This window comes from Orcinus orca, chromosome 1 (assembly GCF_937001465.1).
Source record: "Orcinus orca chromosome 1, mOrcOrc1.1, whole genome shotgun sequence".
Lineage (NCBI taxonomy): Eukaryota > Metazoa > Chordata > Mammalia > Artiodactyla > Delphinidae > Orcinus > Orcinus orca.
Window position 1 is genome coordinate 103,237,379 of NC_064559.1, and position 25,560 is coordinate 103,262,938.

A 25,560-nucleotide genomic window follows, 5' to 3' on the forward strand; every position below is an offset into this window, starting at 1 on the left:
CTGAATGTCCCTGACGTCAGCAGTGACCTTCTCTCTCCCCCACCTTCCCTGGAGCTGGTTCCTCTTGGCTCAGGCCAGGCTTGGAGGAGGAAAGAAGGGAGGGGGAGAGGGAGGGAGGAAGGGAGGCGCTGTGCCAACCCAACTTCTTTCTCCCTCCCCGCTTTCTCATTTTGCCCGGTGGCCCTAAACAGGGCCAAGCCTGCCTGCTGGATCTAGATAAACCTCAGCATGTGTAATGCTAACATCACACACACACACACACACACACACACACTTGCATTCAGAGCACCCCTCGGTTCCTTCTCCCTCCCCTGATTAGGTCCCTCCCCACCCCACCCTCAACCCCCCAGACCAGGGAAATCTTGCTCCAGATGTCCACTAGGTGGTAGCATTGATCAAATAATATTAAGTACTAACAGCTGCGCCAAGATAATCGCCATGCGAGGAACCGTTCCAACAACTTGCCAACAACCCCATTGAGGGTTAAGTACTATTGCTAATATTTTTATCCAGTGTGACCTTGGGTTTTACTCATCCAGTGAGGGGTAGAACTAGGATTCATACCCAGAGAGTCTGGCCTTAGACTCTGGGTTCTTAATCACCTCACTATAATATCCCTAAGTGCCAGCTGCCACTTCCCAGTCAGGTCACTTCCTTCCCCAGGATGACAGCTCTCCGATCTTTTCAGGCTGTGAAGTCCACCCATAGATCCAGCTCTATCCCTAGTACTGTCCTACTTCAGTCCCAAATCCTCCCCTAACAACCTTTGGTGAGTAACTGGATTTGACGCCCATTTGAAAGTAGCTGGAAAGAGAAGTAGAGGCCATTTACCCTTCATTCATGCAGTCCTTCAACAAATACTTAGGGAAGGCCAGGAGGTTCTGGGCATTGGATACAGCAGTGATCAAAACAGACACGGGGGGCTTCCCTGGTGGCTCAGTGGTTGAGAGTCCGCCTGCCGATGCAGGGGACACGGGTTCATGCCCTGGTCCGGGAAGATCCCACATGCCACGGAGCGGCTGGGCCCGTGAGCCATGGCCGCTGAGCCTGCGTGTCTGGAGCCTGTGCTCTGCAACAGGAGAGGCCACAACAGTGAGAGGCCCGCGTACCGCAAAAAACAAAACAAAACAAAACAAAAAACAGACACGAGTATCAGACAATTTACAAAATGAATAAGTAAAATGTAGAAATGACACCTGGTAATATGTTCTAGAGAAAAATAAAGCAGGAGAGAGATTAGGAAGGGAGTCAGACAAAGAGAAGAAAGGAAGATTGTAAGAATGGAAAGAGGGAGGGAGGGACCGAAACATTGCTTTTTAACCACAGTACTTTGTACCAGTAGGTTCTGTACTTTATTGTTATGCCAGTTAATCATTGCAACCACTCAGTAAGGCGGCTACTGTTACCATTTTACGGAGAAGATAGATCAGAGAGGTTAAGTAAACTTGCCTGAGGATCAGCCCTGACTGCAGGGAAGTTTTAGGACTGTGGCTCCATCCAGACCTCCTACCTCACCTGCCATTCAGAGGAGGCTCGCAAGGTGAGAATTCAAGTCCACTCCAGTCAGGAGCAGTTCGTTCAGTATCCACAGCTGTGACCCTCCCCCTCCCCACCCCCCCATGGGGACCACAATGTCCCTGGAGGAACTTCCAGGCTAAACTAAAGCCACAGAAGCATGCCCTGGGGCAAATAAGGTCGTAAGAACCCCTCCTGTGTGCAGACTGCTCTGGCCTCAAAGCATGTTCACAGACGCAAGTCTGGACAGATATTACTGCCCCCTTTTTAACAATGTGGTAATTGAGGACTAATAGTAGGCTACGTTCTTACCCGTCTTTCGGCTCCAAAAATCAGAGCTCCTGCTTTTCAACCCTCCTTGCAACGTCCAAGTCTAAATGACCACAGATGTTAATTGACAGATGAGTGCCACAGGCAGGGTCACACGGAGAGTTCAGGGCCAGGAGCTGAGGTCAAACTCCCACTGGTCCCTCCACCCACAGTGGCCTTTGTAACAGGAAAGGGGAGGGGTGGTGACTGTGAGATCTACAGATGTTTATAGAGCCGGAGATGTCCTTTTTTTTAATGGCTGAGGGGACTGTGCCCCCTCCCTGAGTCCCTCCGGTGGGTTGAGGTCTCCCCCAGGCATGGACCTCTTAGAAAGGACACATAGGAAGGTACTCTTAACCACTGGATCAGGCCTCCCAGAGCGGGTGGCCCTCGAAGGATGGAGCTGAGGTGGTATGTAGCATGCAGTCAGCCCAGGCCCCACAAACTTTCCACCTTTACACCCCAGGCCCTCCCAGGAGGGGCAGGCTTGCACGAGCTTTAAGTGGTTTCTGTGGTCTAGGGGGTGGAAAGGAAGGGAAGAAGAAGTTGGTGACTGCTCCCCAGTTCCAAGCCACCACCACCACCCTCCACACCCCCAGGCTGCTTGCCCCTGGCGTTCAGATTCCCCTGATAAGGGAACTTGGGCACGTGGTGGGTGAATTGATTCTCTGATCCCTATCAGCCTCTTCCTTGCATAAGAATGTGAGAATGTATTTGGGGAGGAAATAACCACTGCCCTGCTCTGAAAGGACTGATTCCTCCAGAAAAGGATCTGTGATTAGAGCAGAAGGGAGGAAGTGTAGGCATGAGGGGGGGACTTCCCAAAAGGATGATCAGGGTACCTACTTGCCCCAGGGAGAAAGAACACCAGCCATCCATGCTTAGGGTAAGGAAGGCATAGAGATACGCTGGGAAGCATGAGACTAGCTTAGGCCTAGAGCCAGGACCCTGTCTTCCCAACCACCAGTCACTTCCTCCCCACCTTACACAGTGGCACGAAGTGGCACGGCTGAGAGAGGCAGCCAGACCTACCGTATCTGGGGTGGGCAGGGCTGCCTGGCACGATGCCAGGGCCAAGTGCCCATCCCCAGGCGCTTTGCACGGCCTCTATTCCATGCCCATGCTTGGTAGGTCAAGAAGGATCCTGAGGGACCCAGAGTCACAGAGGAAGAGAGGCTGAAAGAGGAGAAAATAGAAAGAGGGATGAGCTACCGAGGCACAGAAAACAGAAGAGCCATAGGCATGGAGGGGTTGGCAGGCAGAGACACAGAGAGAGGATACCGAGAGGAAGCAAAGCCAATCGTGGGCAGGGAAGGGGACAGCAGAGCAACACTCTGCCCCAGCAGCCCCTGCACCCTGCCCCTCTGCCTCTTGCTGGCTCTACTTGTCTGCTGGGCACTGGCCTGGGTGGTGCTTTAGAGAGCTTTACTTCTTACTCCAAGCTTGCCCAAGGGGCTGAGCCCCAAAACAGACCAACATCCTGTTCTGTGCAGAGAAGTATACACAGACGCGTGGGCCATGCATTTACCAAAAGGACACGGGGATAATCAGAGTCTCAGACGAACAGACACACGCCCTCAGACTCTCGGTATAGGAAGGTCCCCAAAAGTTTCCACTCCACTCTTCCTCACTCCCTGCACCCTTGTCAACCATCCTGGGAGCTGGAAAGTCCTTTTCTACTTCTAACCTTTGTCCCGTAAGCTGCAGCCCTCCGGAGTCTCTGGGAGCTACCCAGGAACGGAGGTGTTGATGGTAGCGGAGCGTGCGCTTCCAGGGTGGGGCACGAGCGCAGGATGGTGAGGTGGGAGGGCAGGTGAGGGAAGGGACAGCTGCCTGCCCTCTCCACGCCAGATGCCACGTGCACCGGGGAGGAGTGGGCTGCAGTCACGAGGCTGAGGCGTGGCTGGCTCCTGCTCTGCTGTTTACCAGCTGGGAGTGAGAGCCGGAGGAGGTGCCAGGGAGCCTCCCCACTGCAGCCTGGCCTCTGGCCAGCCGGCCTGTTGGGTAAGCAGGAGAGCCAGGCCCAGCTAATCAAACTCTGGGCCGAGTCTGTGCAGGAGATTAGTGGCATCCGGGTCCCGCGGAAGCAGTATCCTGTAGCTCTCCACAGAGCCCTTCCTCAGCGTGGGTCTGCCCAATCTGGGGGGGTCTCCTTCCCGCAACTAGTGCAGTGCAACGTGGCTCCCCTCCTGTCCCATGGCTCCTCTGCCTCAGCACACTCCTCCAGGCCTGCCCACAGCCCCAGCAGACCAGGAGGATGTGGAGGCACCAGGGAGCCAGGGAATTCTAGGGAAGGGCAGCAAAGGGCAGCAAAGGGCAGAGGCTAAGCAGAGGCCTCAAGGAACCCAAGAACCACGGAGATGAGTCTGACCTCATCCTGTAGAAGAGGCACCATCCCCCGAATAAGCCATCCCGTCTTCATCTCTCCCCTCCCCACTTCCCCTGTTCCCGTCACCTGTCTTGGTCAAGTAGAAAGCGCATGATTCTAAACTCACAAAGACCTGGGTTCAAATCACAGCTCAGCCACTTATTGTCCTTGTGCAAGTCCTTGGGCAACTCATGACTATCTTTGAGCATCACTTACCTTATAAGCATCACATAGTTATCTGGAGCGACTATGCCGGCCTCATGGTGGATGTTGGGAGGATTGGAGAAAATCACGGATTTACATAAAGTGACCGGCAAAGGGCCCAGCACACAGAAGGTGATCGATAAATGCTAGCCCCCTTCCCATCACCTATCCTGTTTCTCCTCAAGCCTCCAAACTCTGTTCCTCCCGTCTCTCCCCTTGTCCCCTCCTGATGCCAGGATGCTCTGCCAGCCACTCCTTTCCCCTGCCTGATGCTGGGCCAGGTGCTCCCTCCCTCCTCCCTCTTCCCTCCCCTGGGCCCTGCTCCCTGCCCTCCTGGGCAGCCAGGGCAGCAAGGACGGCACCAAGGGAGTTGCCCCATGGACAGGGCCCCACAGAGACACCACCGAGCCTCGCAGGGTAAGAGGCCCTAGGGCCCTGCAGGCAGGTGGAAGGGGCTGCCAGGAGGTTTAGAGGAGAGGGAGAGATGGCAAGAGACTGGTCGGGAAGTGAGGAGGGAGGAGGGGCAAGCAAAGAGAGAAGGAGAGAAAGATGAGTCGGCAGGGGAAGGCAGGCTGGTGAGAAAGGACAGGTCTCCATAGAGACTGAAGGAGAAATGGGAGGAGGGGCTGGGGACCTGACAGAGGAGGAGAAATAGGAAGGGGGAGAGACAGGAAGCACAGAGAGGGGAAAGAAGGGGAGAGCTGAAGAAGGAAGAGACGGCTGGGACGGGGGAGGAGAGGGGAGCAGAGTCAGGGAAGCTGGAGGGAGGAAGGGTCCACGTCCCAAGTGTGAGCGCCCCCTGGGAGAAAAGGCAGACACTGCTCATCTGGCTGGGACCCCAGGCAGCAGTGGGAGGCTGACCACTCCACCTTTTTCTGTTCATTCAGCAACGGAGGAAGCCGTCCTGCCTTTAGGGATGACAAAGGGTCGGCGAGAAAGCAATAGAACCCTGTCCACCGCCCTTGCCCACCAGCCCAGCACATTCCTCCCCACTGCCCTGGGGGATGGGGTCTCATTTCTGCAGAAAATGTGGGGCACTCAGCCGGGGCAGCGGGGGACGGAGAGTCAGGCGGTCCTTGGGCCCGCAGATGGTCTAACTCAGAGTCTCTCTCTGCAGGATCCCAGGGCCATGTGCTAGGTCAGGGTGTGAGCGCTGAGGGGGAGAGGCTGCAGGGCCACCTGGTGTAGGAAGAACTCCACTGCCGGCGCAAGCACGGGGACCACCCCTACCCCAGGCCTGCTCTGAGGCGCAAGGCTGGAGGCCAAAGAGACGGTGCCACGTCAGGGAGGAAGCTGGGTGGAGTCAGGCAGGATGGGTGGGGAGGCGGGAGGGGCCGGGTGGAGCCACTCCCTCTCTGGGCAGTCCTCTCCCCCACCCCACCCCCAGCAGAACGCAGGCCTTCAAGTCCACTCGCCCGCCCCCACCCAGCCCAGTAGAGGAAGCCTGCTTGTAAGAAGCATCTCCTGGGCAGAGGGACAGTGTGTGTGTGTGTGTGTGCGCGCGCGCGCACGCGGGGGGCGGGGGTGGGGGGCGCGGGTGGGTTGAACCGAAGCCGGGGGGTGTCAAGGACTGGACAGGTAGAAGGAAAAAAACGACAAGAGAGCAGAGTCAGAGGTTAGGGAAACTATAAGAGGCATAAGGCAGACCTGCAGGGTTTTCTGAAATGAAAGACTGGCCCTGTGCTCTGTGAGAAGCCGCTGTGTGGATGTAAGAAATGCACCAAGGCCTGGCAGGGGAAGCTTCTTCTCAGGGGCTCCCTTGGTAGGTGTTTAATAAAAGCTAACCATATGAATGAATGAACGACACGCTCCTCCCCACTCCAACAGTGCTCCAGCTAAGGCTTTCCCCTCAGCAGCTGCCCCTCTGTGCCTCCCTGCCCACCCCGCATCAACCCGCCTGTGCTCCCTACTGCCTGCCCTCCCCCTGGACCAGGCACACACAGCAGCGGGGTGGGGGGGATCCCGTCCTCTGCAGGCTGGGGAGCCAATGGAGCCAGAGCCTGCAGGAGGCATAGCAGGGGTCTGTGCTTGCAGCTCTCCCTTCCTCTTCCCCCTAACATCCTCACTCCCCTACCCTCAACCACCACGCCTCTGGAATTCCCAGCTGCTCTCAGGCACAAATGAGCAACCAAGATATTGACCTCCGGCTGGGCTGCGGAGTATTTATTGTGCACCTCTAAGGGGCAGGCACAACAGAATCACAAGATGAGCAAGGCAGACACGGTCCCTGCCTCCATGGGGCTCACTGTCTAGCAGGAAAGCCCCGTTTCACAGATTTCACAGTTACAGCAGTGAGATGATGTGGTGAGTACCAGGAACTCAAATGCTCGTGCTGAGTGTGTAAGCACAAAGGCAGGAGGAGCTCTCCAAGGAAAAGACATAATCAGGAACCTGGGGGATGAAAAGTTATCTAGATTGAGGAGGGGCAAGGGAAGGGCATTCCAGGCAGAAGGAATAGTGTGGAGCGGTCCCAGAGTAGTCAGGAGCCCGGCACTTCCGAGGACCTGGAAGAGGCCTCGTGTGACTGTAGGGCAGAGAGTGAAGAGAAGGGTGCACTGGAGGGTGGTCCTACCTTCTCCTCAGATGGCAGGTTCTGCTGGGAAGGAATGGGGTGGGGATGAGGGCCTGGGCATTGGGGAGTGTCTCTCGGTCCTCCGTGGTCCTCAACCTTTGGCCCTGACCCCCTCTCTTCTCTTCACAGAGCTGCTGGCTGCAAAGAAGACCCACACCTGTGAGTAGAGAATTGGGGTAGGAACTGGTGCTGGGGCGTGGAGAGATGGCAAAGAATTTAGCAAGGGTTCCAGGGAGGTCCGTGTAAAAGAAAGGCGCGTGCCTTGTGCAGAGATGGAGGAGCTGGGCAGAGATGTCCGGGCCTGAAGGGAGGTGGAGCCTAGAAAAACGGGGGAGATGGGGAGATGGGGAAAGGAGGAGCAGAGGTGAAGAAACCTCAAGATTAGGGCAATCGGAAGAGGTAAGAAAGAAGCCTGAAGAGTGAGAGGGAACATCGCGAAGAAACAAGGAGAGAACAGTGAAAGCGGGCCATGGTAGAAGGAGAGGAAGCTGCTGGACAGAGGCACAGGAGACGCAAGGGGGTGGGGCAGATCGCTGGGCCAGCGGGGAGATGGGGAGGCAGGGTGGCCGCAGGGACTCCGAGAGCCTGCACCAGGCTTTGTGGAGGCAGAGCCAGGTTTGGTGTTCATCTCGGTGGTTAACACATCCCGAGGTGTGAACAAGCCTGGGGCCAGCCTGTGCAGGGCTAGAGAGCAGGAAAGCCTTCATCTCTGTAGGAAACACATAGATAGGAACACTCTGGGTCCTGGGGCCCTGAAAGACTGAGGCTACAGCATGTGAGAAAGGGGTTAGAGCTCAGGAAAGACTTCCCAATGGATTCTAGCAAGTAACATCCTCTCTAGGGAACTCTCAGCACATCAGATCTATCCTCCTAGTTCATGGGAGAGGCTAGTCCCCCAGAAAATGCACCCACTGCACCTTGGTCTCAAAGCTCATGTCCCATCCACATGCCCTTACCAGCCTGAGGGCACTCTGAGGAAGGCCTTCTAAGCATCCTTGAATTGATGAGGACAACTCTGGGGTAGGAGAGGCCACCTGCATTTCTCTATGGCCCTCTCTTGGATTGCCTACCAGTTCCCCCTGAGAGCTCACTGCAACTCCTCCTGCTGTCAAAACTGCTAGAGCTCCCTGTTCCAAGCAGAGAGATCTCAGAGGGCAAAAGCCTCACCCTCCTCCCTGAGCTGGTCACACAGGGGCTGGGGGCCACCGGGAGGCTACATCCTTCTGGTGGGGGGGTTGCTTTGCTCAGCACAATCCTGATCGGTGCCTCGCCTGCCCCTAGCCACAGGGCCCCACGGAAATGCTGAGCAGGGCCCTGGGAGGAAAGCGGGTCAAGGAGTGACGTGGGGGAGGTGGGGGAGGTGAGGACCAGGGACCATATGTGGGTGGGGGGAGATGGGGGACTTTCAGAGCATCTGGAACTGGAAGAGGCTCAGCTCCATTCCTACCCTTAACCCCTTACCGCAGAAACCTCGGCCAGGACCACACCCCCTTACCCCTTCGCAACCCACTGGCCCCGTGCAGCCACCCCCTCACCCCACCCCCACCGATGAGTGTCCTCCCCCAACCCACTGCCCAGCTCCTGAGAGCCCGAGGAAGGCCAGCGGGGAAAGGCTTGTGCCAGGCTGAGGAGTCGTGGAGTCCCGGCAAGGTCAGAGACCTCTTAGGAGTGTTGGCCCAGAGAATCCAGGAGAGATGAACACCTCCCCCAGGCCCAGAGGCTCTGAAAAATGGACTCCAGAATTGAGACAGCCCCCCAAAGGGGGTCCGAGACAACCCCAAGGAGGGAGGAACCCGAGAGGGACCCCCCCAGACCAAGAGGGGGCCTGATTACTAAGGGATCCTGAAGAGGGAACCCCGAGGCTGAGGTACCCCACGGAGCAGCTATGAGGCTCAGAGAGCCTCTGAAGTTGACTGGCCTCCCCAAGGCCAAGCAACTCTACAGAGAGATTTGCACACCAGGAGACCCTCGTAAGCAGACCTGAACCAGAGAAAACTTCCCATTCCTCAAGTGGAGTCTGGGGCCAAACTGCCTGATTTTGAATCCTGACGCCACCACTTTACTAGCTGTGTGACCTTGGGCAAGATACCTAACCCCTCTGTGTCTCCTTTTCCTCATCTTTGAAATAGGTATAATGGTACCTACCACATAAAGTAGTTTTTGAGGATTAGCTAATCCACATAAAACGTTAAGAACCATTGCTGGCATATGGCTAAGCATTACCATCATCATCGTCATCATCATCCGCATTCCAATTTCAGCAGTTTTGCTCCTGAGGAAATTTCTGATGGACTAACCCCTCCTACAGATAGTGGCATTTGTCTGATGATTATTACTGCTACTATTATCATTTATTCCCTAGCCCAGGGCATGCACCGTGTCTGCAGGGAGGGCATGAGCATGGTAGGTGGTGGGGCAGCCTCCCAGACTGCATCTCACTGAGCTCGGCTCTTGGCAGTCCACAGGGTCGCAGGTGGCCCCAGGCAGACATTCTGTGACTTACCTCTGGAAATATCCCTGTCCCTGGAGTCACCTGGCAAAGAGGGTCAGGCTCTGGGATCCTCGGGGGGGAGGGGGAGTAGGGACCTGGCCCCAGACTCGTGTGAGCTCCATTCCGGCTCCCCAGCCAGAACTACCCTGGCGGGTGGAAACAGCTTTTACCGCGTGTGTCTTTCGCCTGTGGTTTTGGAATTTTCCAACGCCCCCTGCGATTGGCTGCCCCGCCCCTCACACTCTGCCCCAGGCCCAGATTGGCCACATGGGGCGCCTGTCATCCTACCCACTACACCCCAGAGGGGTGGGGGGGGGTGGAGCTGGGGGGGGTTGTCACTCGGCCACCTGTGGGGTGCAGATCTTAAACCCCCTGCCCAGCAGCATTGGGGGAGAGCTAGGTGCAGAGCCACGCCCGCAGCCCCACTGCCATCTGCACCCCATCCCTGGAACACCCCTGCTGAGAAGGACAGGGAGCCCAGGCGGCAAAGCCCACGACTCAGTCATGAGAAGTAAGTGAATGGGCCACCCGGGAGAGGGGAAGCCTGGGGCCCTCTGGAAAGGACGGGCACCTTGGGAACAGTGTGAGCAGAGCTGAGTGCTCTTCCCTGGCAGGGGGTGTCCCGGTCAAGGCCAAGTCTGTTGGGAGATGGGTGGAATAGTCGGGGAGTCTGGCTCCCTGAGCAGTTCTCTTAGAGCAGCCACAGTAAAGGGACTGTTGAGGAACTCCTGTGTCATGGGCTCTGAAAAGGATCTCCAAGAGTATCTGAGGTACCCTGCCCCTTGTTTTACAAAAAGAGACTGAGACCCAGAGAGGCCCAGTGCTTCACCCCAGATCACACAGCTGTAGTAGGTGGAGGTTGGTAATTATAAGCCAGCCTGAACTCACTCCCCTGGCTCCCATTGCAGTGTTTCCCTCCGTGCCTCCAAACGGCCTGAGAGTAGGGTGAGAAAAGAGTCTGAAGGAGTTGCTGTACCCTGAAGTGGTGGGACAGTGAGGGTAAAGCCAGGTCAGCAGGCAGAGGCGGTCAGAACCCCAGCATCCAGGCCTCTCCATCACTCTCTGCCCAATGCAGGAACATGATGACCAAGTGGAATCCGGCCAGGGTGCTGTGTGTGTGTGTGTGTGTGTGTGTGTGTGTGTGTGTTTGTGTGTGAGAGAGAGAGAGAGAGAGAGAGAGAGAGAGAGAGACCCCCACCCCAGGTTCAGATGCCTGTTTGATGAGTAGGATCACACAGTGGAGATGGGAGCAAAAAGCCCTCAGCTTCACCCGTTTCCTGGCCCAGAGCCATGGGCCAACAGCTGGTGGGCAGATGTCTGTGGTCCCTGTGCCATCTAGCAGAGCAGGGGTGGGCAACTCGCCCTTGTAAGGGAAGCCAGAGGACCTCTCAGAGCACAGGGCGAAGGAGGAAAAGGGAAGTCCCATGCCCCTGTGGCCTGAGGCCTGAGGTACCCCCAGCCTCAACCTGGGGTCTTCCCACAACCCACAAAAGAGAGGCCATATTAGATCCTGGAAAGACCCGTGGACTGAGTCTAAAGACCATGTTCTGGTGCCGCCTCTCACAGACTAGCCTTGTAGCCTTAGGCAAGTCATTGGGCCCTTGTCTCCTTAAAACAAGTAAGTTGAATTTTAAAACAGAACCAACTTTGGGGAAGCACCCAGTTCTGAGGGCCCAGGACCAAAGAGAGAGCGCTGGTCTCTGAGTTAAGCACCTCCAAGGGTAGTGGAGGAAACTCAGCTCTCCCAGTGGGTACACAGAGGCGACCAAGGAAAGGAAAGAACTTCATTTCCACGTTTGGGACGGAGACTCCAGTGCATGTGTATGAGCTGAGGCAGGTCAGGAGGGGTGAGGAGAAGAGCCAGAATCTTCCACAAGAAGAAGGGCCTCTTGGGGCTTCAGTTTCCCTTCTAGCTTCTTCCCATTAGCAGCAAAGGTTAGCAAACCGGTCTTCCCAGAAATGGTCTCAAATCAGCAAATCCACCCTGGGAAGCAATGATCAGATGTGCTTCAGAGCCTGGCAGGAGGGCAGGAGCTCCTGGGACTAGACGGGGGAGACACTTGGTCAGCTCTACATGATATCCCCCTGGGCAGTAGGCAAGAGAGGGGTCTCCTCCAATCTGGGGGTTGGTACCTCTGGTCCTTCTCACTAGGACATCCCTGGGTATCTCATAGCCCCAGATTATCTGACTGCCCTGACCCCCTAGTGAGTACCAGCCATCACCATGTTCTCTGACCTTAGCTGGGGCAGGCAGAGCACTGGGGTCTTGGGACTGTGACACACCCAAAGACCCAAGGGCCAGACACACAAGGAGCAGAAATAGATCAAGAAATAAAGAGAGATGCAGAGGCCAAACTCAAATGACGAAAGATCTATGCAACACATGGGGAGAGAGTGATGTCCAGATAGAGATATAACTGGAGAAATGCCAGGAGAGTCAAAACATTGCGGTGTCTAGCCTGAGACAGAACTGGAGTGCAAAGATGGAAGGGCACACGGACGCAGGGAGAGACAGAGAGGAAAGAAAGCTGGCAGGAGAGGGGAGACACTGAGTATTGATCGGGTCTAGGAAGGCAGAAAGTGGGAGGCATGGGATTTCTAGAAGTTCTGAAGGAATGATACAGGCTCTCTGCCATGGCAACATGCTGGTCAGTAGAGAGGAAATGTCCATTAGCCAGAAAGACTCCCCAGCCAGCCAGAGGGAGGGTGGCCCCGTCAGCTCACTCTGGGGCGCGGCCGGTGTGGAGCCAAGAGACATGAGGCCCCGGCATTCGGCCTGGATGGAGAGGTGGGAGGACGAGGGGTACGAGGTTGCATGCCTGTCTTTGCTGTGCCCTGATCTATCTCCAGTCTGGTCATGATAATGAGGAGCCGTGAGCCAGAAAGAAGTCCAAGTTCCCGGGTGCCACAGACCTCAGCCTGAGAGCCGTTTACAAAGGGCCCCCTCCTTCCTCGCATCACTGTTGCACCTTCGCCTTTTCCCCTCTTCCCATTCCTAACGGGACTCCCAAACACCCCCAGCCCAAGGCCCTAGATGTTGGGAGCATCCCAGCCCGTCCCACCACAATGAAATGTGGGTGTTGGCGTGGCTGCCCCTCCCAGGGGCTCCCTCTCCCTCCCCTGCCCCCAGGCCACTGCCTCAAACAGGGAACGGGGACTTTCCCATGCTAAGAGCTCTCCAAGAAAGGCAGCCCTGGGGTCTCCTCCCCTCCTCCAGTGACTAGTCCTTTCTGAGATCTAATCTCCACTCCTTCTGCTGCTGCAATGCTGCCCCTCCCTGGGACTCTGGGCTCAGGAAGGATGGAGATGTCTGTCTGGGAGGAGGGACGGCAACAGAGCAGGGCCTCGGGGCCAGAGCCAGGGTCCTCCTGGGTCCACTGGTGTCTGCACCAGCAGAGGCACTCTGGAGAGGAGATGCAGCCCGGAGGCCGGGAAGGCCACTGATTGTGGCGTCTGGGCTCCCACCCCTCACAGCTTCCTCCTGGTGATTCATGTCCTCCCCCCAGCCACTGGTTGTTTTCACTCGTTTTTTTTGTTTCCCCTCCTTTCTCCTGTCCCAGACTGCGGGGGTGGCAGGGCACCAAGGGGGGGATTTCAGGTGGCTGGCTGTCTTTCGTGGCTTTTCAAAACCCCAGACTCTCCCTCGCCCACCTGAGTTTTAGCTTCACTACTTTCTCAGCCTGGGATCTGGGTGTATCAGCAGAAAATTCTCACCATGGGCAGGGAGGAGCGTTCACCAGGTACAACTGCTTGTCTCCTGACCCCCAACCCAACCCTCCCCCTCCTGCTCTTTGTGGCGGAGCCCACCGCCGTGGTTTCCAGCTTTGCAGAAGCTGTGGGAACTGAGAGCTGAGAAAGGAGGGAAGCTGGTGACAGGCTGGGGTACACAGGGGTTCCCTGGCCAGAGCTGTGGTCTCCGTGGGAGGAGAGGGACTAGTTTGGGCTGTGGGGTGAGGGGGCCTTAAGCTAAGAAAAGAGATCCATTCCTCTTGCTCACTCACTCATTCGTTCCTGCAGAGAGACCTACCAAGATGTGTGAAAGCCAGTCCACACCCCAAGGGAGCTGTGGTCTCCCGAGGAGTCCCAAGTCAGGAGCTCTGGCGGGATGGGCGAGCCCTGCCTCCCTGGCCTTAGAAGCCAAGGGTAAAAGCAGGAGGGGGCTGGTACCACAGAAGGTGTGGGACAGAGGGAATAACGTCTCTCTGGCTCTTTAGACTAGACATGAATCTTGGCATGAATCTTCCATGGGTGTCCCCCCTGAATTCCGTTCCTAGCCCACCCCCTCACTTCACACTCTCCCCTGCAGCCGGTAACCTTGTCCCCCATCCCATTCCGCCCCGTGCATTTGGGCGTCTCATCCTTATAGAGTATATGGCTCAATGGTTGGGGACACTGGCTCTCAGGTTACAGAGACCTGGGTTCACATGCCAGATCTGCCACTTCTGGCTGTGTAACCTTAGTCAAGCCGCTTACTCTCCCCTGGACTCAGTTTTCTCATTTGTAAAATGGGGACAATACAAATAGTACCTACTTCACAGGATTGCTGTGATCATTAAATGAAAAATGTACGTAACGCCTGGCACAGAATAAGAATTCAGCCAGTGCTGATGTCTATCTTTATTACTCATCCCCCTTAATCGATGTCCATTGGAGAATAGGAGAGAGAAAGAGAAAAGAGGAAAAGCCTAGCTTTAGACTGCTGGGGCACCAGGAGAAGATGAGGACCCCAGCCAATCTGGGTCCTCTGGCTGCATCCTTTCTCTACCAGAGCTGGGGGGTGGTTCCGGGGTTTGAGGCGAGAGATCCCCCTGGGTTGCAGCCCCTCCTTTGCTCCCACCACTTCCTCTCTGTGGTGTAGGGCACCTGGACAGGGCCCAGGGCTGGCTTCCTAAGGTGGCACAGGGCCAAGCTCTGGATGCATTCAAAGGGCGCTATCAATGAATCTCGCAGCTGCGAGAAAAGTGAGATTAGAGGAGGCTGGAGGGAGGGGGGACAGCCTACTCTGTCTCTACCATATTTCCCCACATAGGAGGTGCTCAGAGGAAGCTCCCTGGGGATCCTTCAATCCCCGAAGCGGTCCAGAAGAGATTCATTTTCTTTACCTAGTACCATGGCAGAATAAAGTTTTAGAGGTCACACTGGATGGCAGGGAAGATACAAGAATGAGCTGGGGAAGAGACCACCAACCCCACCCTTATGCCCCAGAGAGAGGCATAAACAGGAAGAGGGACTAAATTCTTGCTACTCAGAAAGGTAGGGTGAGGACCAGCAAGCTTGGGCACCGACCAAGAGCTTGTTCAAATGGGAGAGCCTGGACCCCCCTCAGACCTGCCGTGTGGGGACCTGCATTTTAACAAGCTCGCTAGGTGATCTTGTTTAAGACTCAGAGGTCTAGAGTCACGCAGTCACTAGGTGGTTTCAGGAGGTATCGTGTGCACAGGGGCCTTTCTCCCTCCTTGGAACTGGAGGGTTTCCTTTGGTGGGCCCTGGGAGAGAGCTACAGTGTGAGCTACAAAGATCTTCCCGAAGCAGCAGGTGAGGCTGGGCAGAGTGAGGGCTGTTGCGGGAGCCGTGCTGCAGGGGCTGGCCTAGACGTTCCTGACCTCGGCTTGGTTCTAGTTCCTGGCACTGTCAGGCCCTTAGATGGTAAGTTCCTGGCAGGCCAGGCTCCCGGGAAACAGCTTGAGTAATCCTGTGATTACTCAGCTCCCCTCCCCAATTTGCGTTCCCACCACCTGCTGCTTCAGGGACAGGGCTCAAGGGGGAGGTTTTGAAGGTGAGGTATCCGAGGTGTTTTTCAGCTCCGGCTCACCCCACCTCCACCTCTGCCAGTCCTCTTCCCGTTCTCTCCCCTCCCCTCCTCCACAAGTCACACTCATGTGCACCGGTACTTTCTCTTTGAGGTTTTGGGTAGATGGCATTGCGGGGGGACAGGTGGCAGGGCCAGGAGGGAGGAGTAGGATAAGAGGGCCTGACAGTGCTGAGAGGGCCAGGGGCTGGGCATGGGCCCAGGGCACGAGTGTGGGTTTTTCTGTGTTTCTGCGGCTCTCTCTCTCTCTGGGTCTGTCTCTGTTGTCTCCGGGTCCCAAAACGCTTGGTCTTTCTAGCTCAGAGGCTAGAGGGTCTGACCCTCTAGCTCAGAGGCTAGAGGGTCTGACCCTCTAGCCTGAAACCCCTGATCCTATGTGCCTGTCTCATTCCCTGTGTGCCTGCCTCACTGTGTGCCTCTGTCTCTGACTATGGTTGGGGAGCATGGGGGAGTGGCTGGCCTGGTGGCTGGGGTCTAAACTCTGGTGTCCCCCAAACATGGGTATTTGTGAAGGTGGTTTGTGGCTGGCCACATCATCCTATGAGAAGGGCGAGGTCTTGGTGACACTGTTGTGAGGTTCCTAGGGCCAGGACCAGCAGTGAGTCAGGCTGTGGGGCAGAGAGATGTGTCTGAGTTACCCGTGTGGTCAGCTCACACACGCACACGGATGTGGCTCTTGGAGAAGGGAAGAGGCAGGGAGGCCTGTGGTTGAGGACTGGGCTGGAGCCCGAGTTCCCACTGTGGCTTGGCCTAGTCTCCCTCCCGCTTACTTTTTTGGGTGACCCATGTTGGTTTCTGCCCTCTCTGGGCTTAAGGCCACCGAGGAGGGAGATCCCACGGTGTTGGAGAGGAAACGCGTTGGGGAGAGGCAGGAGCAGACTCCACAGGGCACAAGCACTTCTCTTGGGCCTCAAATGCCTTCTGGGTTCTGCGCCCACTGCCGTGCATGGTGGTAGCCCGCACACACAGTGCTCGCGGCCACGCAGCGCTTTCCACAGGTGATACCACATACCCACGGTGCTACCGCCCGTCACCCCCTGGACAGGCGGTGAAGGCTATGCTTACCTTTTACTGGCAAGGGAACTGAGACCCAGAGAATCCAGTGGCCAGATGTGCATGTGCCCCCACGTTCTCTGCCCCTTTTCCAGGCACCCAATCCCCCCCGCTTGTTCTCTCTTCCCTCCATTCATTCCAATCTGCTCTTAATTTACTGGAAAGAAGCTCAAAGCTCCCTTGCTGTCTGTCCTGGATGATCACAGCCTATTGTGTGGGTGCTGGCAGACTAGTGGGGCTGGGGGTGAGGAGAAGCCTCGAACTCTAACGGAGGGACTTTAGACACCTATGCACCCCGTCCCCCGTGAGAAGGCAGCTGCTTACTCTGACCCAGCTCAAGGCTAGCCTGAGGGGATGACGGTTTAAGGATGATGGAAACAAGATTTCAGGGAGTGCCACGGAGCCATGGTCACCCTCCCCACCTCACATCAGCAGGTCCTACACGCAACCAGGGTCCAGGCCTGGACCAGAGGAGAGTTCACAGGACTGTCGATTTGCCCTATAGGCAGGCTGCTGCTTCCTCTGACCCTTGGGATCAGAGATGAGAAGGGGCTACGGTCCTAGACGAATTTATGACGTGCTCCACCCCAGGCATGCCCCCTCGGAGGGGAGGCAGCAGGTCAGCAATGGCAGAGGAGAGACCCACATGCCCTTAGGAGTGATGAAAGGGACACCAGCTCTGCCCAGTGTCTTCAAAGATTGGCTGGGGGGAGGCCAATGCCTGGTCCCTGAAACTCAGCAGAGACCTGTGGGCATTGACAAGGATGGGGCAAACCTGGGGCCAGTAACCAACCACAGTGAAGGGAGCGGGGAGGTAGGTTATAGTGAGCTCAGTGGGAGAGAGGGGGGTCCTGGCAGCCAGTGAACAAACACTAACAAATACGCACGTGTGCACACTAGCTCAAGCAGACGTGCCTATTGGCTCACGAACCACGTGTACCTTTCATGTGTACACACACACACATATGAGCACCCCTTCAAACATGCAACATGCCCACTGATGTGTGTGCCCCAAAAGTCATATACACAGAACAGCCGAATGGAAAGCTATGGGGAACTGGGATATAGACCCAGCTCATGGGTAACCTAGCGGTATGAACCTGGGCCAACCACCTGATCTCATTTGGCCTATTCCTTCATCTGTGAAGGAAAAAAAGAGGTTGAATTTGATGGTCCGTAGTCCCAGCCAGTGTTAACCTTCATGATTTGTGCGCACACAGTTGGACGCAGAGGCCCTCGTACACACATTAGCATGCACACTCTCATACGTGGAGACACGCACAGCCACCCTCTGCTCTGGGGCCAGGAACCTAGGAGGACTGTTTGATCCGCTCCCTGGCTCTCAGACATCCAGCAGAGCTGGTTTTTTGACCCCACTTTCCTGGGCTCCATCTCGGCTTCTCCTTACCCTCTCTGGGGCCCACCCAGTGGACCCTGCCCCCTTCGGCCCCTGGTCTCTGCACAGCCCCTCCCTGAGCCTTCACTGCCCAGCCGAGGATGGCTGGCATCTCTACCTGTCCCCCAGGTGCCTCCTGCCTGGTGGACCACATCTTCCCACCATGCCCCACACTCTGCCCCTGTGGGCCGAGCCCCAGTGGGGGAGGGCGGCACAGAGGAAGCCCCCTGGGCGGGAAGCAGGTGTTGTGAAGCCGTGAGGACTCCTAGGTCCCCAGGCAAGAGGGAGGCAACTAGGGCTTTTCATCTCGAGGGGCTGAACAGGTGGCCTCTGCAGCTGTTTTCTCTGCCCCTGTAGAACTGATACAACCCCCGGCCAGCCCGGGAAACTAAAACAGCCTCCACAGACACTTTGCTGAATGGCATTTGGCATTCACTCCTTCATCCGTCTTGCAAGAGGGAAACAGCAAGCTGGAGCGGGGGAGGGAAGCAAGGGAAGCCCCATGTCCCTGTATCTGCCCCCCAGGTACAGGCGGTAGGATACACCAAAGGCTCCTGGGCTGACCTCTGCTCTTTCCCTCTTCTAGCACAAATTGAAGTGATCCCTTGCAAAATCTGTGGGGACAAATCATCTGGGATCCATTACGGGGTTATCACCTGTGAGGGGTGCAAGGTGAGTATACACACATACACAGTCTCTTCAGAGATGGGGAGAGGGGGCTCGGTGGCCTTTGTTCTGCCTGCGGGGCTGGTCTCCTGAGACAGCTAGGGAGCTGCCCGGGTGGCACCTTGCCTGGAGAGCCCTGCACAGGAGGGCCTTGTCTTCAACTAGGGAAGTGATTGCAGGACAGATTACAATGGAGGAGAGAAAACAGGCGTCGTGTAAGATCTGGAAAAGGTGGGGCTAGAGCTTGCGGGCTGCAGGCACTTGGGACTGAGCTGGGCCTGGCCCAGATCAGCAGTCCTGGTCTCCACCTGCCTTCCCCAGGGTTTCTTCCGCCGGAGCCAGCAGTGTAACGTGGCTTACTCCTGCACCCGTCAGCAGAACTGCCCCATTGACCGCACTAGCCGAAACCGATGCCAGCACTGCCGCCTGCAGAAATGCCTGGCCCTGGGCATGTCCCGAGACGGTGAGGCCAAGCGCGCAGCCCCCGGGGCTTCAGTGTCCAGAAGGGCAGCCTGACCTGCTGTGCCAGACAGGGGTTAGAACGCCCTTCGGGGGCTCCGTCCCTCCCTCTGGCAGGCCCTTGTCTCTTCCACTGTTCACCGAGGCAGTGGGCAGGCTACCCTCATCAGAGGTCTTCACAGTCCCCAGCTTCAGGCTCTGCTACAACAACCCTCCTTTCCCCAAGGTCCCAGACTCTTCATTGGCTCCTTCCTCCGGATGGAGTTTCCTCACCCGACTCCCCTGTGACCCAGATCCCATCCGCATTCCACATCTTTCCCTCCTGCCCCATGGCTCCAGTTCCAGCTCCGTCTCCCTCCGTAGTGCCCCATCCCCAGCCTGGGCCAGGGGGCGAGGGCTGCGAATGGGACCACAGTTGGCCTGAGAACAGCCCAGAAGGCTGAGGCTGGGGAGGCCGGCTGTTCCTGGCGGCTTTTCTCCACCTTCCTCAGCCACTGCCCCCTCGCAGCCCCCAAACCGCTCCCACGGCAACACCGCGGAAGGAGCCCAGGCCAGGGCCGGGGGAGACCTGAGGTGATGAGGAGCCAGAAGAAGCCTGTCAGCACTTTTCAGCGCCCAAAATAACAAAGTGAAAGGAAATACGCAGGGTTGCAGAGGGGCAGGCGGGGCGACCAGGGGCTGTGTCCCCACACCTGGGAGGGGTGGCAGGGCAAATGAAAAGGCAGGAAAGAGAGAGCAGAAGAGGATGTTCAGAAACAAGCCGCGGAGCCTGGGTTGGGCTGTGGTGAGTATCTAGGTCACCAGGGAGCCTGCAGGCCTGACCACAGGGAGACCTGTGTTCTCGGCTCTCCTCTTCCTCCGACCCTCCTAGACAGGCGCGGTGACCCCAATATAGCTCGAGGCCCCCCACTCAGCCACCCCCAGCCCCATATCAGGAGGCCAGGGCCCTCAGTCAGGACTCATTTCTCTGAATTCTGTAGAAGGTGGATTCGAGCCAGGAGCGTTTGCCCGGGAGACTGAAATGTCTGGGTTGCACTGAGCCCCGAAGCAAACCAGAGTGAGAGGTGGGAGGGGTCTTGAACAAAAGTGCCCTGAAGGGAGGCTCTCAGGTAGGACTGGAGAAGCTCTGCTTGGAGTCAGCTATTCAGGGAGCAGCAAGTTCACCCTGTGATGATGCAGATGCCTACTCACTCTGCCCTGTACCCTGTCCTCCCCCCTCAAAAACTCCTGATCCCCGAACCTCTTTCAGCTGTCAAGTTTGGCCGCATGTCCAAGAAGCAAAGGGACAGCCTGCATGCTGAGGTGCAGAAACAACTGCAACAGCGGCAACAGCAGCAAAGGGAACAAGCGGCCAAGACCCCTCCTGCAGGAGCCCAAGGAGCAGACCCCCTCGCCTGCACCTTGGGGCTCCCAGATGGGCAGCTGCCCCTGGGCTCCTCGCCTGACCTGCCGGAGGCCTCAGCCTGTCCCCCCAGTCTCCTGAGAGCCCCAGGCTGCGGGCCCTCCTACTCCAACAGCTTGGCCAAGGCCGGGCTCAACGGGGCCTCGTACCACCTGGAATACAGCCCTGAGCAGGGCAAGACCGACAGCAGAGAGAACTGCTATGGCTCAGGCAGCCAGCCGACCCCTGACAGGTGTGGACTCCACTTCGAGGACCCCAGGCACCCTGGGCTTGGGGAACCAGGACGGGGCCCGGACAGCTACTTCAGCCCCAGTTTCCGCAGCACCCCAGAGGCGCCTTATGCCTCCCTGACAGAGATTGGTGAGCCCCTGGGGAGGTAGCTGGAGAGAAGGGAGGGGGAGGAAGAGAAGGGAGGGGCTTCCAAGAAGGGGGCCCTAGTCAGCACCCCGTGTAAACCAGACGTGCACAGGGGCCTCGGGGGGAGGCAGAGCAGCGCTAGGCCAGGCAGTGGAGTGCCCCTTGTATGGGAAGGGTAGGAGCTGGCTGAGATCGAGCCCCTGTTTTCCTCCTCCTTCTCCGGCCCCAGAGCATCTGGTGCAGAACGTTTGTAAGTCCTACCGAGAGACGTGTCAGCTGCGGCTGGAGGACCTGCTCGGACAGCGCTCCACCGTCTTCTCCCGAGAGGAGGTGGCCGGCTACCAGAGGAAGGTGAGGCCAGGAGACTGCGCAAGGAAGGGAGGACCTCCCACCACCACTGGGGGGTCCAGAGACAGCCACCTGCACACACAAGTGGGCTGGGGCGAGGCAGGGTATCCCAGAAAGACACAGTGGGTACTGCTGTTAAGTACGCACCCTAGTAGATGGATGAGAGCTTCTCCTCAGCTCCTGCCTATGGTCATTTTACGCGTCCTTCATCCTACCTCCCCCATCACCCCGACATTGGCGAACAGACCTCGGCCTAAGCTCCTTCCTCCTCCATCGACGACGACAAGAGTCAGAATCCTGAGCAGCATTTGTTAAGCGCTCCTTCTCTGCCAGGCACTGTGCTGAGCGCTTTACATAAATTATCCTTGACCCTAAGGACAACCAACCTATGAGGCTGGCATCTATCTCTGTTCTTAATGGACCGAGAAACTGAGCTCAGAGGAGTTCGTAGACTTACTCCTCGTCGCAAAGTAGTGGATCTGAAGGCAAATTCAGATCCATCTGGCTTCAAAGCTTGTTCTCTCCCTCCTGTCACTCTGACAACAGCTCCTGCGCTAAACGCACCTGTTTGGTACTGAACTTGGGTATGTCTTAGTCACCTCAACAAGATGCACACTCTTTGAGGGCAAAAGCTGTATCTCAGATGTTTGTTAAGTCCCCACAACAGCTAACTCTGCGCCAGTGGCTGGTGGGTGCTAAGCGCGTCCAAGTGACAGGAATTAACCTGGAGTGCACATTTGTGCTAAGAATAGGCTAAAAACACGGGTGCTGAGAATGTGGCGGTTCAGAATCTACCCCCTGCAGTTTATCTGTCTGGGTTCCCAGGGCCTTGGGGGGGGGTCCCGGGGTCATAAAGAGGGCTACAGTGGGACCCCCTCCTTCCCTGCAGTCAATGTGGGAGATGTGGGAACGCTGTGCCCACCGCCTCACCGAGGCCATTCAGTACGTGGTGGAGTTCGCTAAGAGGCTCTCGGGCTTTATGGAGCTCTGCCAGAATGACCAGATCGTGCTACTCAAAGCAGGTGCCCAGGGAGAGGGGGCGGGCCTGGGGGCAGTGGGGACAGACGAGGAAACGGGCAGGGCTGAGTGGAGGGAGGTGCCTTAAGGGAACTGGGACACTGAGGGAGACAGAGACAGATTCCTGGCCATGTTTGATGGTGTACCTGCCTTTCTCCCCACTCCCCAGGAGCCATGGAAGTAGTGCTGGTCAGGATGTGCCGGGCCTACAATGCTGACAACCATACAGTCTTTTTTGAAGGCAAATACGGTGGCATGGAGCTCTTCCGAGCCTTGGGTGAGGGGCAGGGGGAAATGAGAGAGAGGAGTCGGATGCCAACCCCATCCTGGAGACCCAGGGCGCCCTCTTTTCAGGACAGATTGCCCGCTCTGCTCCAAACACCAAGGGGCGGGTATCCTCGGGCACTGTGGCCTCACCCACCTTGCTCACTCTTTCGTTTCCACCCCACCAGGCTGCAGCGAGCTCATCAGCTCCATCTTTGACTTCTCCCACTCCCTGAGTGCCTTGCATTTTTCCGAGGACGAGATTGCCCTCTACACGGCCCTCGTCCTCATCAACGCCAGTGAGTGTCACTGGGCTTGGGTAAAGGACATTCAGGCAGTGGGAGGGCGCAACAGATACTGAAGAGTCTGGACCTTCGCTTGTGGTTAAATCTGGGAAGTCACTTTAAAGAGCAGAATGAGCCCCCCCCACCGCCCTGAATATTGCTGTAAAAATATGAGTTAAAATAAAGATCCAGGGGAGCCTGACAGAGGGAAAAGAGCAGCGCAGGCGGGGTTGGAGAAGTGGGGAGACGTGAGGAAGAGCGGAAGTGAGCCATTTCCCTGGGAGAAATTAGTCTGTTTGTGAGTCCCTGTCAGTGACTCCATTGCGGCCGCACGTTGGAATCGCCTGGGGAGCTTTAAAAACGATTGCTGCGACTCTGAGGTCATTGATCTGGGGTGCTGCCGGAACACCAGAAGTTTTAACAGCCTCTCACAAGGGATTGTAATGTGCCACCAAGCTTGAGAATCACTGCTCTGTGTGAACTCATTTCAAGACTACACGCCATCGGGAACTCCCTGGCGGTCCAGTAGTTAGGATTCCACGCTTTGACTGCCGAGGGCATGGGTTCCATCCCTGGTTGGGGCACTAAGATCCCACAAGCCCCGCAGCGCAGCCAGAAACAGAAACGAAAACCAAACCAAAACAAAAGACAACATGCCATCATGGCAGGACTCTGGATGTCCGCTCCGCTGGAATGGAGTGGGGCTGGTGAGCCAGCTGAATGCTGAGGATTCAGAGAACCTGGGGAAGTGGCTTGAGCTGCTAACCTGAGTTTGCAGACCAAGATTATCAGTCTTCTGGCTCTGCCAATGAGTAGAGACCTAAACATTCCCCTTGAACTAGAAATAAAGACTTAAGAGATGACTTCTGGGTATTTTATGGAGTCAGGGCAAAAGGCGGTTTGTCTCTTGAAGTTGGCCACAGACTGCTGCAGAGGCCTTATTGCTGACCTAGGTGGCTTTACAAAGTCCATCTCCTATCTGGAGCCGTCCCTGCCAGGTGGCGGGGAAGAAGAGAGAACTTTTTTTTTCTTCCCCACAGCAGAGTTTTAGTGCCTAGCTTTGAATTAGCTATGTGAAATATCAGGGTACCAGGGATAGAGCAGCTTGGAACTGGGAGATTGGAATGTCTCATCCCTTTCTTCTCTCTCCAGTTTTCCTTGTAGAAAGCTAGCCCAGCCCAAGGCCCCATAGCTTACCATTATCAAACCAAGACACACACATTCACACACACACACACACACACACACACACACACACACTTACACTCTCTCTCACTCAGCTAGGAAGATGTATATTCAGCACAGATGTCCAGAATGACACACCCTTTTGGGGAAGTTAACGTCCATGTTCTTTCTTTTTCTTGCTATGGTCCCATCCCCTCCTTCAGACCGGCCAGGGCTCCAAGAGAAAAGGAAAGTAGAACAGCTGCAGTACAGTCTGGAGCTGGCCTTTCATCATCATCTCTGCAAGACTCATCGCCACGGCATCCTGGCAAAGGTAGGAGCAGTCCCTGGGACAGAGGAGGTCAGGCCCAGTGCCAGATCTGTGACATCAGGGCTTGCGAGGGCCATGGTCTGAGGGTCCAGAGGAGGAAGTGCTTGAGTGCTAAGTTGTGTGAGAGAGCTTGCAACAGCCTGGGGGCAAGGGGACTGATCAGTCACTTCCATGTGGGTAAAGATGGGAAGTTAGGGAGCCTGGAATTGGGAGGGACCTCCAGGGAACAATTCAGTTTAATAGAGCCACCACTTATCCAGCATCTGCTTGTACTGTGGAATGGAAAGATACAGAGATGCCGTCCTTACCCCCACCAAGAGTTTTTAATCTGCTGTGAAGAAGAGACTCGTGTACCAATGACCCTAAGAGGAGAATGTGTTATGGGATATAATAATAATGGGATTAACAAAGTGCTTTCACAGATATGCTCATCTTTATGACAACTCAGTAAGATAGGTGTTAAAATCTCCCTGTAGTGATAAGGAAACTTAAATGACTTGTCCAAGTTTATGCAATTATAAGTGATAAATGTAAGGTTTAATCCCAGGGCTTTTTCTACCGTACCCCTGTGCCCCTAATATAGTACTACAATAAGAGATATTGGGGAAATGTGAGAGCATGGAAGAGAGATTAAAAATAACTTGAGGGTAAAAGGAGTGGGTCATAAATGCTTCCCAGAGAAGATGGCATTTAAACTAGGCCATGAAATATGTAAGATTTTAACAGGCCTTCAGGGGGTGGGGCAGGCATTCCAGGCTTAGGGAACAATATGGAGAAAAATAAGGAGGCAAGATAATGCATATACAGAGAATAGTTCATGGAACATTTTGACTAAAGTGTAAGGTCAGGAGCTGGGATTGATTGATGGGGGCAAGGAAGTAGCAGAAGACAAGCTTGAAAATTAGGTCAAGGAGCAAATCAGAGAGGACTTTCAAGGCCATATTAAAGAGTTACGACTTTATTTCCAGGCAATGGAGAGCACCAAAGGCTAGACGAATGATATCATCAGAGCTATTATTTAGGCAATTTAATTTGGAACCAGTGTAAAGGAACCATTTATGTAACGGTTCAGGCAATGGGCACTTGCTATGTGCCAGGCAGAGTGCTAGGTGCCGAGAATACAGAAGTGACTTAAACGACAGGCTCTGACCTAAATAAACTTCAAGTCCGGTAGAATAGATTAGGGGGAGGAGAACCTGAGAGAGCAGTTGGAAAGCAAATCTCTGTGGGATCCACCTTCAGAATACATCACCTCCCACTGTTACCCCCTAGCTGTCAGTTCTCACTTGGACCATTAAAGAGGCCTCCTTAACTGGACCCCTGCTCCATCCCTGTCTGTCCCACGGCAGCCACACAGTACTGTTCTCAGCGCTCCCAGAGCTGCCCATCATGCTGAAAATCAAATCTAGAGTCTGTGTCGTGGCCGACTGGCCTCATGATGTGTCTGGCCCCCCGACTTCTTTTCTCACCTCATCTCCTTCCACTGCCTTCTCAGTCACCCATTCCAACAACACTGGCCTCCTTGCTATTCCTTGAACACATCAAACCCGG

The 25,560-nt window shown here is 56.0% G+C and overlaps 2 protein-coding genes and 1 long non-coding RNA gene across 8 annotated transcripts in view; 1 reads left to right on the top strand and 2 right to left on the bottom strand.

Moving 5' to 3' along the window:
• The window catches only part of LOC117198519 (uncharacterized), a 57,264-nt gene extending 51,571 nt beyond the window's left edge, over nt 1-5,693 (bottom strand). The window contains exon 1 of the long non-coding RNA XR_007471543.1: nt 1-5,693. This is a non-coding gene — a long non-coding RNA (uncharacterized LOC117198519).
• RORC (RAR related orphan receptor C) overlaps nt 4,711-25,560 on the top strand; it is a 23,925-nt gene continuing 3,075 nt past the window's right edge. The window contains exons 1-10 of one of the 5 annotated variants that reach the window (XM_012538834.3): nt 4,711-4,813; nt 7,098-7,127; nt 18,304-18,389; nt 18,705-18,846; nt 20,092-20,604; nt 20,831-20,952; nt 21,839-21,971; nt 22,136-22,207; nt 22,419-22,529; nt 23,903-24,012. In XM_012538834.3, the coding sequence (XP_012394288.1) occupies nt 4,774-4,813; nt 7,098-7,127; nt 18,304-18,389; nt 18,705-18,846; nt 20,092-20,604; nt 20,831-20,952; nt 21,839-21,971; nt 22,136-22,207; nt 22,419-22,529; nt 23,903-24,012 (1,359 nt within the window). In that variant the 5' untranslated portion in view covers nt 4,711-4,773. Of the gene's footprint in view, nt 4,814-7,097; nt 7,128-9,711; nt 9,971-18,303; nt 18,390-18,704; nt 18,847-20,091; nt 20,605-20,830; nt 20,953-21,838; nt 21,972-22,135; nt 22,244-22,418; nt 22,530-23,902; nt 24,013-25,560 lie in introns of those variants that run through there. The other 4 variants (XM_004285229.4, XM_033415494.2, XM_033415495.2 and 1 more) reach the window with 4 other exon arrangements.
• Nucleotides 6,646-9,571, bottom strand: LOC117198517 (uncharacterized). 2 transcript variants are annotated; one of them, XR_004479715.2, is made up of 3 exons: nt 9,472-9,571; nt 6,969-7,106; nt 6,682-6,787 (listed from the first exon to the last, which is right to left on the bottom strand). XR_004479715.2 is itself a non-coding variant. In XM_049697551.1 (2 exons), the coding sequence occupies exons 1-2, from the start codon at nt 7,673-7,675 to the stop codon at nt 6,646-6,648; spliced, it is 849 nt and encodes a 282-aa protein (XP_049553508.1). In that variant the 5' UTR covers nt 7,676-8,340. The 2 variants fall into 2 exon arrangements, 1 of the variants encoding a protein (XP_049553508.1); XM_049697551.1 differs by lacking the exon at nt 9,472-9,571 and having other exon boundaries at nt 6,646-6,787; nt 6,969-8,340.